General features: G+C 40.8%; 1 protein-coding gene across 1 annotated transcript in view; it reads left to right on the forward strand.

The window, feature by feature from the left end:
• The window catches only part of TTC18 (tetratricopeptide repeat domain 18), a 146,918-nt gene extending 134,645 nt beyond the window's left edge, over positions 1 to 12,273 (forward strand). Inside the window, exons 20-27 of the mRNA XM_006887566.1 lie at positions 362 to 508; positions 1,063 to 1,181; positions 2,993 to 3,145; positions 3,672 to 3,833; positions 6,583 to 6,672; positions 7,629 to 7,730; positions 9,687 to 9,734; positions 12,178 to 12,273. Coding sequence (XP_006887628.1) covers positions 362 to 508; positions 1,063 to 1,181; positions 2,993 to 3,145; positions 3,672 to 3,833; positions 6,583 to 6,672; positions 7,629 to 7,730; positions 9,687 to 9,734; positions 12,178 to 12,273 — 917 coding nt within the window. The remainder of the gene's footprint in view (positions 1 to 361; positions 509 to 1,062; positions 1,182 to 2,992; positions 3,146 to 3,671; positions 3,834 to 6,582; positions 6,673 to 7,628; positions 7,731 to 9,686; positions 9,735 to 12,177) is intronic.
• The last annotated feature ends 1,364 nt before the right edge of the window (positions 12,274 to 13,637 follow it).

Here is a 13,637-nt window from a genome sequence, read left to right on the forward strand (position 1 = left end):
AATATAATCCACTCTACAACCCTCATTGCATACTCCTACGATAAAAATAATGCCCTAAAATATAATACTTTTAGACTATTCTATGGGGGAGAGAATAGTGATTCACTTTCTTACAAGAAGCATAGTAAGATAGTATCCCATAATATTTTTTAATATTATTTTTTAAATTGTTGAATATTTTCTTCCTTTCCCCAAGTCATCCCACATTTAATCGATTTAGAACCAGCACCTGGAGGAGAAGCTCCATCAGTAGCCAGTACTGATGAATTTCATTTTTTCTGCAATTATCTTTTTATTATTCAATCTAACACAGGGTTGGGTTCCCCCCTTTGCTGTTAACATTTAATCCGTTTAGAACCAGCACCTGGAGGAGAAGCTCCACTAGCCATTACTGATCAATTTCTTGAAGAAACTCCCAAACTGAAGGCTGAGTTAAAAGACCACTTTTCAGATCCAGTTACTAACCGGAAACCATCCAGTGCATCTAAGGAGGTGCCAGAAAAGAATGGTGAGTAAGAATGAACATTTTTCTCTTAAAAGGAAGTATGTCATAAACAAGTCAGGTATAGTTGAAACTCTTATGGTTCCACAGAGGCAATCTTACAAGCTAATTGGTATTTTCTATCACATTGCAGGGGTTCCTTAGTTTTGGTGAGGATCAGAAATTCAATCTAATCAATAGGTCTTTCAACAAAAAAAAAAAAGGATTTATATTTATCTTCTATAAGTATCCCACTACAGACTTATGCTTTTCTAATAATGACAGAATATTTTAAGTAGCTCCAAATTGTCTCACATTCAGTAAGATTTTAATACTTTAAAATACTCTTTCACTGGTCTGTAATATGTACCTGGAATCACTTCCAACTTAAAAATTTACTGCAGAGAACTTTCCAAAGCTACTCTTTGAAGACAATTGCTACAGAGCCGTCTATTGCCTTCCAGGTTATAATCTCTTTTATGTAGTAGGTAAGAATACTTCCAGCTTCACTAGTGGAGTTCTGCTTCTGATGTTATTTGTCTTTATGCTGATATTCTGTCTTTTTGATGTGATATTTTCAGAAACATCAACATGTCAAATGTCATCAACCATTCTGAATCCTGTCCATAATGTTTCCCAAACTCCCACCACCATCTTCATGGAGACCATACGTTTCTTGATGAAGGTCAATGCTGTGCAGGTCAGAATATTTTCATAGACTGTAAGTACATGCAAAGATTTTGGTGGACTACTTAAGTCTATCCATCATGGTATCTTTTGAAGCTTAAATGTACTAGAAGCTGGAGTTAAATATACTTTTAAGAGTATATCCTAGGCCCAATGAAAAGAACATCTGAAGATGAACCACTGTCTCTAGATGACAGACAGTGACAAACTGGATTTTAGGTCATAGGCAGCCTGCTGTCACTTAAGAGTCTTGAGAGATTGGCTCACAGGAACTCAATAATACTCTTCATCCCTTCTACATTCTAAACCAAACAGAATTAGACAGACAGTGCTATGTGGTAAGAGTTCAGGTCACCTCAAATACTTTGGGCATGTTGCTAGGAGGCTATTCTGTGGAGACAGACATCATGCTTGTGAAGGTAGAGGGATAGTGAAAGAGAGGAAGACCCTCAGCCAGGTGAATTGACACAGTAACTGTAGCAGTGGGTTTGAGTGTGACAGAGACTGGGAGGTGGCATGGGATAGGACAGGGTTACGATCTGTTGTTCACAGTGCCACTATGAGTTGTATTTGACTCAACGTCACCTAGCAACAACATATGGTGGGAGATGGTACTTAAACATATCAAAGTATTTTTACTGGTAAACCTTGGCTGCAGAATGTGACTAGTCATATAATGTGACTTGCCTCTTCAGTCAAGTGCAGGACTGGTCACACACCAGAGAAGAAGCATTCCTCTTTAAGAGGCCAGTGTGTCACTTTGGAAGCAAGATGTGCATGCTTGTAGCACACAGCAGGAAAAAGAGCAAGATCTTGGAGCCAGGAGAGTTGACCCTGAACTTATATGCTCTACTGGAGGCCGGTGGAGCTCAAGAAAGGACAAGAATTAGGAGCTGAATGAAATGGGACACATTAAGCATGGGGGGGGGGGAGGTTTACCACATTAAAAAGACATTTAAAAAAGAACCTATTGGGTCTGTTTTGGGTAATTTCTGTTAACTCACTGTGACCTGTAGGACAGAGTATAGCTACCTCATCTGGTTTCCAAGGCTGTCATCTTTAGGGAAACAAGAAGTTCTGTCTTTCTCCCATGGAGTGGCTGGTGGCCGCATGGAATGACTTGTGGCCCCATGGAGCGGTTAGTGGTTCCATGGAATGACTGGTGGCCCCATGGAGCAGCTGGTGGATTGACCTCCTAACCTTTCACTTAGCAACCGAGTAAGTCAGTATCCTATGACCCTGTGTCAAAGAGTCAGAAGATAATAAGAGAAAACAACTACAAGCCCTTCCCTGTTATTGATCTTAGAAGATATACATGTTGGTAGAAGTTTCTGTTTCATAGATTGAAAGATGAAAAGCAGAATAAAAGTGTCCCTTCTGCTTAATAAAGGCTTCTGGTTGTGCCACATTTGCAGGCCTTACAGGATGTAGAAAACGAAGACAAGCCTAAACCTCCAAAGTTGATAAACATGAATGTTTGAGTGTATTTCAGAACCTGATATGTGTGTTTCCAAGACACTGAGTCTAGAAGTTTAGAAAAGCCGATTTTGCCTTAATGTAATTTGCTTTACAACTACAGCTACCTGAAAATGTTCTTTCATTTTAAATAGCATGGCTGATGAACCAGAATTGCAGGTTGTTTACTTGGAAATGTCTGTATTTGCTGATTAAATATAGTTGATGTAGAGTCATAATGTTCTGAAGGATTATAATTCACCTCTCTCATTTTCTGGTTGTAAGTGTTAACTTTATAATGTTCCTTGTTATGTATTACCAGAGACAGAATCCTTAGCACACTCCTTACAGTCCAATTTCTCCTTGCAGTTTGTGCAGAGAGTGCTTGCGCATGAACTGCTGTGCCCTCAGGGAGGCCCCAGCTGTGAGTACTATTTGGTTCTGGCCCAAACACACCTTCTCAAGAAGGACTATGCCAAGGCAGAGGAATATCTTCAACACGCAGCTCAGATGGACTACCTGGTAATAACTTTTTCTAGGACCTCTTGAAGTTTGAAGAAAGGGTGAACAGAGTTTATTAAAGATGGTGATGACATCCAAGATGGATTTCTGGTGTCCATAAGTGGGAGTTCCACTCCCTTCTGTTTGTTTTCTCAAGTGATCATGCGAAGGACAAAGAAATTGATAAACACAGCTCTTTAACACATAGTGTTTGTCTATTTCAAGTTTTCTGGACTTACCTTTCTCCTTTGTGAATACTATTATGACTATGCATGAATGTTTTTTTCCTTCTCTCCATAGGCAAATATGCAATTTTATTTCAATGCATCAATGTTTTTCTTAATATTTACCCCAAAAGAGAATGGTTTTAAAGAATTCAAGAAAGAAATGAGAGGGTAGATCTAGAAAAATATTTCCCAGTGCAATTGAACTAATTTAGTACTAATAGAAAAGACTTAAATAGCTAATCTAAACGTAAATGTTAAAAAGGATCATTTTCGTATTTTTAACACCACCTTGTCATTACTGCTGTTTTTCACTTTCTCAGAACCCTAATGTCTGGGGCGTGAAAGGTCATCTCTATTTTCTGAGTGGAAATCATGCTGAGGCCAAAGCGTGCTATGAACGAACCATTAGTTTTGTAGCAGATGCTTCTGAAATGCACTTCATCTTTCTGCGTCTGGGCCTTATCTATCTGGAAGAGAAAGAGGTGAGGGATGAGGGTAGAGAATAACTGTAAAAAAGGCCATTTATCTGGGACCTGCATACAATCCAAGCATTAACATCCACCTTATGGGCTGAGAACAGTAATATGATAATGATATTTTTACATTCAGAGATAAAGTTGTCCACTATCAGGTAGCTAGAAATTAATGGGTCCAGAATTCAAACCCAAGCAGTCTGCTACCAGAGCATGTGGTCTGAACCATTATGCTACTGAAAAGGTAGAATTCAGTAAGCTCATGTCCTTGAAAACCCTGGGAGCACAGTATCATGAGTCAGAACCGACTCAACAGCAACGTTAACGTTAATAGGAACATTCTGGAAAATTTTACAGACTGCAAAGGAACTTTGCCAAACTGCTTCTTCAAACACAATGCCTGAGAGAAATTACTATCAAATGACCAAATATACACTTTCTGATATCATTGAAAGCTGCATTTTCACATATTGTTGTTGTTGTTCATTTTCAAAGTCTTTTCCTTGTCAAAGTTGAATGTAGGGCATTAACTATCGCTACATAAAGAAAGCAGCAGGTCATGGGTTTTGCACAGTGGATGTGAAGTGAGCTTCAGGACACAGCGGTCAGTCAGGTGTTCCATGGAACCATAGACAGTCCACAGAAAAGTGCGCTTATTTTCCCTCTCTTTTGCCCAACGGTCTCAAACAGTTTAAATTGGAGGCTGTACATGTTGACTAGTCCTAATTTTTGCTGGTTAGCTATTTTTTCTTGATCTTGCTCCCTTGATTCCATACATTCCAGATTATTCAACAGATTTGTGATAAACTTCCAAGATTAAGGGAAACTTCTGGCTCATTGTTGTTGTTGTTGTTAAGTGCTGTCGAGTCACCTGCGACTCATAGCGACCCTATGTACAACAGCCCTAAACTCCGCTCTGTCCTGTGCCAATCGCACTGTCTCTGACACTCCCATCCCAATTATTCCAGTCCTGAATCAATCCACCTCATAGAGGGCCTTCCTCTCCTGCGCTGTCCCTCCACCCTCCCAAGCATGATGTCCCTCTCTAAGGACGGGTCTCTCCTCACAACATGTCCAAAGTATGTTAGACGGAGCCTCAGAATCCTTGCCTCCAAGGAACCACCCGGTTTAACCCTTTCCAGGACAAATCTGTTTGTTTTCCTAGCAGTCCATGGTATTCTCAATACTCTTCTCCAGCGCCACAGCTCAAAGGCATCAATTCTCCTTCTATCCTCCTTGGTCATTGTCCAACTCTCTGATGCATAACAAGTGATTGAGAAGACCATGGCCTGTATCAGACGCACCTTGCTCTTCAGTACTTTGGAGAGGTCCCTAACAGCAGACTTTCCCATGGCAATGCGCCTTTTAATTTCCTGGCTGTGGGTGCCAAGACTGTTGACTACGGAGCCAAGCAAACTAAAGCTGTGCACAATCTCAATCTCTTCACCATCCATCCTGACGCTGCCAATTGGTCCAGTGGTGAGAATCTTTGTCTTCTTGACATTGAGCCTCAATCCATATTGGAGGCTGCAGTCCTTGACACTCTGCAGCAGGCGCTTCAGGTCCTCTTCAGTTTCAGCAAGCAGGGTTGTGTCATCCGCATAATGCAGATTGTTGATAAATCTCCACCCATCTTGACCCCACATTTCTCCTCATAGAGCCCAGCCTCACAGATAATCTGTTCTACATATAGGCTGAAAAGGTATAGAGATAGGATGCATCCCTGGCGTATTATCTCTCTAAAATCTTGGCTTTTGTTCATTTTACAGTCCTCTGCTCTACCAACTGAGCTATCAAAAGACTCCATGTTCATTGTTTAAGCAAAAAGTAAGCCCCCAAAATACTCAGAAGTTCAGCTATTAAGATCCTTTAAAGATCCTCTTTTCCAGTGGTTCCATAAAGTGGGTCATCCTGAAATGTGCACAACTGGACAAGCTCAGCATCTATATTTTCATGTGATAGTATAGTCAAGAAGCAAGTAGTTTTTGGCTACTTACTGAGACTCTGTTAGGATCCAAGAACATAACTTAATAGTAGTTATTTGAGAGTAGTTCTTGGAATAGACCTTTGAAAATGAACTCCATTACAGTTAATTCATTTTTGCCTGATGTACTAAAACCCTTTCTTTACGAGTTCCTAGGATACTATGATTGATATGATCATCTCAAGTATACTTATTTTCTCACATTTATTAGCCCATGTGTGTTATGTGTCTATCATGCAAGTTACACATTATATGATGTTAATTTTAAGTGGCAGGGATTTTCTTCAAAGCTAGGTAGGATTCAGATAAGCATTGTAGCCAACTACAACTTCCATTGCTTCCAGATAGACTCACATCTTTGGAACTGCTCAGGCCAATGTAAGCCCTTTATTTTGGTCCATCTATATACTCTTATTAAGGGAGCTCTGGTGGCTTTGTGGTAAGGAGTTTTACTGCCAACCCAAAGACACCCAGTTCAAACCCACCATCTGCTCCATGGGAGAAAGATGGACAGCCAGTCTCCTCTGTGTGATTAAATGCCTCTGAAAATTTGCTGGAGGATCAGATGACTTGGTGATAAAAACATCTACTCTTATCAGTCTTCTGGAGTTAACAACCTTAGAGTAAACAAAAACAAAAGGCAATCCATAGATTTACTTAACTTGCATTATTTGAGAGAATACAATTATCATAGGCGTCATGGTTTTTATCCCAGGAATGTGCTGTTTGCTTCCTCTAGAATGATTGTAACTTAACAGTCCTTTCTTTCTGTAGTATGAAAAAGCCAAGAGGACCTACCTGCAAGTTTGTAAGAGATCACCTTCATGCCTTACCTGGTTGGGACTGGGGATCTCCTGCTATCGGGTAAGAGACTGAAGGTCCAAGCGGGCCTTTGCATGCAGCTTGCTGACTGATTTCTTGGTCTTCCCAGCATCTTGAGGGTTTGTGATGGTGGTGGAAAGGTTATCAGAGCAGTCCTCTGATGAAAAGTTGGTTTTCAAAGTTGCTCAGGGAATTGGAGGCCAATTTGAATTAGGAAAAGTAAATCATCCTGAAAGTTCTACAAAATCCTGAACCAGGAAGCTATATAATCATAATAAAATTCATGTTATTTGGTGCAAAAACTATCTTATGGTATTTTCTGCAAGAAAAAAAAGAATTGCTATGGAAGTTGAGAAATCTAGTTAACTTACTATTTACTAAGCAGTGTGGTCTTTCTATGCCCTAGAAAAGCTGCTGTAGCTTCACGAAGGCCTTTGGGCCTCACCCCTAAACATTCTCTACCCACATTCTCTCCTTTCCTTCAGTCTTACAACAAGAAATCTTTCTTGTTACTATCTCCCCTTTAGCCTTAACCCCCTACTCCTTAAAGTTTTCCTTGGTTGATGTTGCTAAACTCTCCTTTCTAAACCAGCTCTTTCTTTAGTTCTTCTCTGGAGTCGTTCCTACACTTAGTAGAAAAGTTGTCTTTATTCCTTTCCTTGTCTTCTCATTCCTGCTGTTACTAGTTTGGGGTTGCGTGTGTGTGTGTGTGTGTGTGTGTGTGTGTGTGTGTGTTTTTAGAAATTTTAGAAGATATTAAAGATGTGAAGGGAACATAAAAGTATCCCCAATCCCACCACTAAGTGATAATCACTATTAATACTTAATTGCATTTTCCTCTAGTCTTTTTTATATGGTTTAAATGTATAAAGTTATAAATAACATATATACTGCTTTTTAGGTTTGTTTGGGGTTTTTTCTTTTCCTTCTTAATAATATAGAGTTAGTATCTTGGAATTTAAAACACTGTCAACTCACATGGGCCCTTTCCTGTCAAGCTGGAGGAGCTCACGGAGGCTGAAGAAGCGCTCTCAGAAGCCAACGCGTTGAACAACTGTAACGCTGAAGTGTGGGCATATCTGGCTCTGGTCTGCCTGAAAGTGAGTGTTTGCGATTCCCTTTCAGGACACAGAGGTGAGGGGCCAAGTAAGCTAGAAGCTGTGGGATGGGTACTGTCAGCCATGACAGCTGAGGTTGGATGAGCTCAGATTTGGTCGTTACACTGATGGCAAAGGCCAAAGCCATGCAACCTTCACTGACCTGTGCCTCAAAAAGTCACACTTTAAGGTGTATTTGTCTACAAAGGAGGTTTGAAACATGGGAATGCGAACGAAGTCAAGGACCAGCAAAGGCGAGGCTCTGCCAGTCTCTGAATCATTCCTTCCTGATGAACTGCTAGCGGAGGGTGCTTGTCCTTTATGCCAGTGGAAAACTGGGGATCGTATTGTGGGAGTTTGTGATAGCTAACCGCTTTCAGGTAATTTAAGAATATTGTTTTAACAACCTGCCTTCTCCATTTATTGATTGTATAGCCATGACAAGTTATTTCCCCTTCTTTTTTAGTTTCTCCATCTGTAAAATGTGATACCCCTCGCCCCCCCACACACACACACTGGAGAAAGGAGCCATAGTTAACCCCTGGATTTGTTTTCTAGATTCAAGAATGAATGAGTCATCTTTTTCACTGGTTCTGAAAGCTCTGAGTTGTCTTCTTAGTGTCTAAATGCCTTCTTCGAATATCTTGGTTAATTTTGAAATTTATTTACCTTTTATCCTTAATATAAAAACTTTGAAAAAGAATTAATGATTGTAAATCACAGTAAACAACTAAAATGAAGTAAAACTTGTAGCCATTACCATCAAATTGATTCCAGCTCGTAGGATGGGGAGAATTGCCTGAGGATTTCCAAAGCTGGAATCTTTACAGATGCAGAGATAGCTGCATGCTTGTCCAGAGTGAGTCATGGGTTGACCAATCTTTGCATAAGCAACTGAGTTCTTAGTCACTGTGCCACCAGGGCTCCTTTTAAAACTCATGCTGTTGTTGTGTACTGTTGCCAAGTCAGAACCGACCCATAGCTGACCCTCTGGCGGGTTTTGAGAGACAGATAATTGCTTGGGAGGAGACTGCCCATCCTTCCTGCATACCTTTGGGATTACAGGCATTTTCTTGCCACTAGGCAGAGCTCCCATAGGAAGCATTTCCCATAGGAAGCATTTTTGAGTGTTAGCTACTAAGGATGACGGAAGAAGAACAGATGCCTTTGAGTTGTGGTGCTAGAAAAGAGTCTTGAACATACCCTGGACTGCCAAGAAACAAATCAGATCGGTCTGTCTTGGAGAGGGCGAAACCAAGTCCCTCTTTGGAGGCTAGGATTTTGAAGCTCTGCGTCACTTTGGGCAGATGGCCAGGAAAGATTGGTCCTTGGAGAAGGACATTATGCTTGGAAGGGTGGATGGACAACGCAGGAGAGGAAGACCCCGGATGAGATGGATTGATACAGTGACTGGGGCTATGAGATTTGGTGTGTCAGAATTAGTGAGACTGGCTCAGGATAGGGGAGGGTTCAGAACTGCTGTACATAAGGTTGCTATACATTGCAGGTGACTTAATGGCACAAAACAATAATATACTATGACAGGTTTGAAAGCAGGAGTGAAATCCACTTCCAGAAACTCTATGAACTTTGATATATGTTGATAGTTGTAGAGGGGCTTCAGGCCTTTTGTTCATAGGGTTGCTATGAGTTGTGCTCGACTCAAAGGCAATCAACCACAACAATTATTAAGAGAAAGTCTTCAAATCTTAAGGGGAGCAAATGACTCATGGTGAGTTCAGAGAAAAAAGAAAGTAATAAAATTATCTTTAAGTTTTTGAAATGGAAGAGGGTTTCTTAAAAAAAGTAAGATATTTGCTATTTTCTCATTATGTTTTCTCGCTCTCCCTCTGAAGTCAGCAGTGGCGAACTGGGAAGAGGTTCTTAACTTCCTTAGGTAGAAATGTTTGAGGCGGAGTTGACGGTACACGATCACCAGCTGCTGCTCTATTTTCTCAGGCTGGAAGACAGCTGGAGGCTGAGCAGGCCTACAAGTACACAATAAAGGTAGGCCCCAGATGCCTCTGGTGAAACCTGGACTGCAGATGGCGCTATACTGAGCCTGGGGAAGCGAGAGGACGGTGCTGGCTTAAATAATGGCTTTCGAGTATTTCATGAGATGACTATTTTTTCTAAAGGCTTTTCATACCATATTTGCTGTTGTTATCCTGATCTGCTAGATTCAGAATAAAAACCCATTAGAGCATTAATGGTGTAGTAGAGGAAGTGTTGAATTGCTACCTGGAAGGCAAGCTGTTGGAACCTGCCAGCTTCTCTGAAGGAGTAAGCTGAGGCAGTTTCCTCCTTGGAAACCTGACAGAGGGTCGCCAGAAGCTGGAATTGACTCAGTGGCAGGGAAGGTTTGGTATTATCATGGTACATTATCACTTTTAGGCCATCTCTGTAAAGAGAATGTAGTTTAATGGAAAGACAGCTAGCCTGAGAGTCAGTAGACCCTGAAGTATGACTCTGGTTTTGTTATTAAATCTCCAAAAACCTTTCTGGGCTTCATTGTCCTTATTTATAAAAAAATGGAGAAAATAGTTTAGTGCAGGGGTCAGCAAATTTATTTTTTCTTTCTTTGTTGTATACCATCGAATTGGATCTGACTGGCACAGAAGGAGATTGCCCCTCCTTTTCCAGCAGAGCATCTGGTGGATTTGAACCACATGCCTTCAGGATTGCAGTGCAGATTCTTGCCACTAGATGACCAGAGCTTCCTGGAAAATTGTTTTTATATAAAGGACAAAACAGAAATAATTTAATCTTTGTGAGACAGACCATCTCTTTCAAAGCTACTAAACTCTGACCTTATAGTACAAAGGTAGACATAGACATGAGCGCGGCTGTGTCCAAAGCCCCCCTTTATTTCCAAATAAAAAGGGCAGGCTGGATTCACTTGCCAGCTCCTGGTCTGTTCAATTAGTTATGAATTCCAAGTAGTGGGGTCTTGAATGGAGGTGGTTCAACATAATTTGGAGTTTCCGTCCTTAGGAAGTTGTTCTGCTAACTCAAAGGAGGTGTTTCTGTGGTGGATGGAATTCACCACTTTCCTTGAGAGAAAAGTGGGAAATTTCCTCTTGTGCTGTTTACAGCCTCTGAAAACTTGGTGGAGGATTAACTGTGATTCAATCTGGCAATGAGGGCGAGAGAGACTTAGAAGACCAGGGCCGATACTGTGTCTCAGCCTCTTTCTTTCTGCTCAGTCAGTTGTAGCATGCAGTTTCCATCATGCATTGTTGCAAGACAGCTAGTTTCGCTCCAGCAGCCATATATGTTTGTTTCAGGCTTGACAGAGAGGGAAAAGCACAGGGCCAAGCTATTTCACCTCCTGTCAACGACCCTTTCCACATGTCCCACCCAGTGACTTGATCTCACTTCAATGTAAGCAGGGAGGTAATGGCTTTTTATCTGGTTGCTTTTTTGTTTAGTACTCAACTAGATTTCTGTTTGTTGTTGTTATGTGCTGTCAAGTCTCCTGCGACTTATAGCGACCCTATGTACAACAGCCCTGAAACCTGCTCTATCCTGTGCCAACTTTATTGTCCGACATACCTACCCTCATTACCTCAGTCACTGTATCAATACATCTTGATGGGCTCCCTCTCTCCATCCCTCCACCCTTTATCTATTACACATCTAAATTTTAAAATAAAGTGCAGATCTAACCGAAGTCTATGATCACTATTTCTTTGTTTCTCTTAGGGGATCAAAAGGGGATACTACACATTGTTGTTGTTGTTAAGTGCTGTCAGTATGATTCATAGCGACTCTATGAACAAAAGATCTGAACTCTTTCTTCCCCCTGTGCCATCCTCACACTTCCTGACACACAAGAGCCAATTGCAGCAGTTACCATGTCAGTCCACCTGGTTGAAGGTCTTCCTTTCCTTTGTTGACCCTCCACCCTATCCAGCAGTCGAGGGAATAGCGCCTCCTAGTGACATGCCCAAAGTATACTACTATACATTAGTCAACTGAAATTGGGTGGTAATGTGAAACTTTTTTAAAAGAAATTTTATTAACTCAGCTCAACTCATTGCTGTCGAATTGGAAATGACTCATAGCTGACACTCTCGTGGGTTTTCAGAGGCTATAAATTTATAGAGGAGATTGCCCTTCTTCCTCTCATGTAGCTGCTTGTGGATTTGAACTACCTCCCTTTGGCCTGACAGCACAACCACTTACCCACTAGGCATCAGAGTTAAAGTTACTGTAAAAAAAAAATGCACAAATAATGTGTTCATACAACTTGATGGATTTTTGCGAAGTGACCAGTACCATAGTGTAAGATCTTTTAATGACATTTCCCTGACATAGAGAATATAGAAAGAGTTCCTTGTTTGTCCCAAGAAACTGTTCTTTGCTGTGATCTTCCAAGTGAGGGAGTGAGGGATGTCCAGAGGTATGTAAGTATGACTTGCATCCTTCTCTTCCTTTTCTCATGCAGCTGAAGTTGAAAGATGAGGCTCTGCTTGCAGAGATCCACATGGTACAGGAAATGGTTGGTTTTGGAAATCCATCTTTTTTACATCATTACAACTGAGGAATTTTCTGAGTCCCTTCCCTTCCTGGAGAAATTCAAGACAAAATATTTCACCATATGATGCCTGAAGCTGTAGAACAGAAGAATCATCATAAACAGTGGGCCATTAATTTATGTCTATTGTTGGTATTACTGTAGGTCTTACTGATAAGTTGTGTGATAATAAAAATATATCTAAGAGATTAAAAATTCATCAGTGTAGTTCTGGAGTTAATTAAAGGTAGCTGAATTATTCGTGGGGTCACTCATTAAGGTTTCTGATGGAATTTTATCAGGAACACTCCTGGAGAAAGTCAGCTGCTGAGGTCTCTGAGGCTCATGAATTCTAATTTAGTAAGACTTAAGCGTTAGCCTTCATTAGAATTGATGCCAAGGAACTGTTCCACTTCCTGGGGTCAGGAGCAGAAGGACATCTCTGGAGTGCTGAAGAACATTCATTGGCTTTGCAAGAAGTATTGAGAAGTTTAAAAACTAGAATGGAGGAAGCACTTCAGAGACAAACTAAAGGGAGAATCTTAATTGAAACATTGACTGGACATCAACAAATGAATGGATAGAGAAGCTGTGGTGTATTCAATAATGGAATACTAGGTAGCTCTGAAAAAAGGGAACTCATAAAATACTATATAAATTGGGTGACCCTGGAGGACATTATGCTGAGTGAAATATCTCAGTCACAAAAGGACTAACACTGCATAATGCCACTGTTGTAAAACAGGCCTGACCTGGGGACTGGGGGGAAACTAAGAAAAGAGGAGATAAATAATGTACACTGCAGTGAAACAGATGAGGGAAAGAACTGTCTAAAAGAAATAAATGATTAGGTATTATTTTTTCATGACAACAGTCCAGGATAAGAGATGCATGGCAAAGTGGAGTGGGAAGGGGGGAGGAAACTGTGCAACAATGAAATAATTTTATTTTTTTTTATTATTTTATTACTTTTGTGTGCGTGTACCGTCAAATCAGATCTGACTGGTACAGGAGGAGATTGTGCCTCCTTCCCCAGCAGAGCATCTGGTGGATTCGAACCATGTGTCTCTGGGATTGTAGTTGTAGCTCTTTGTCACTAGGCCAAAAATAATTTTTTCTTAAAGAGAAAAGTGAATGGAGGAGGGGGAGCGGGGAGGAAAATGTGCAACTATGAATGAATGGAAATCCAAGTTCTTGGTAAACTTTTGTTAAAAAGTTTGTTACAAGTTCCTTCTCATAAAGTCAAGTATTCCAAATGATCTGTTCTGCATATAGATTGAAAAAGTATGGAGACACCAGGGTGAAGTCTCTCTCAGGGAGGAGCGATAGGGAATGGCAAAGGACACACTGACAAAGGAGATTAATCAGAACTGGCTTTGACAAGCACTGTG

This window comes from Elephantulus edwardii, unplaced genomic scaffold, assembly GCF_000299155.1.
Source record: "Elephantulus edwardii isolate Elephantulus edwardi_28Jun2011 unplaced genomic scaffold, EleEdw1.0 scaffold00058, whole genome shotgun sequence".
Lineage (NCBI taxonomy): Eukaryota > Metazoa > Chordata > Mammalia > Macroscelidea > Macroscelididae > Elephantulus > Elephantulus edwardii.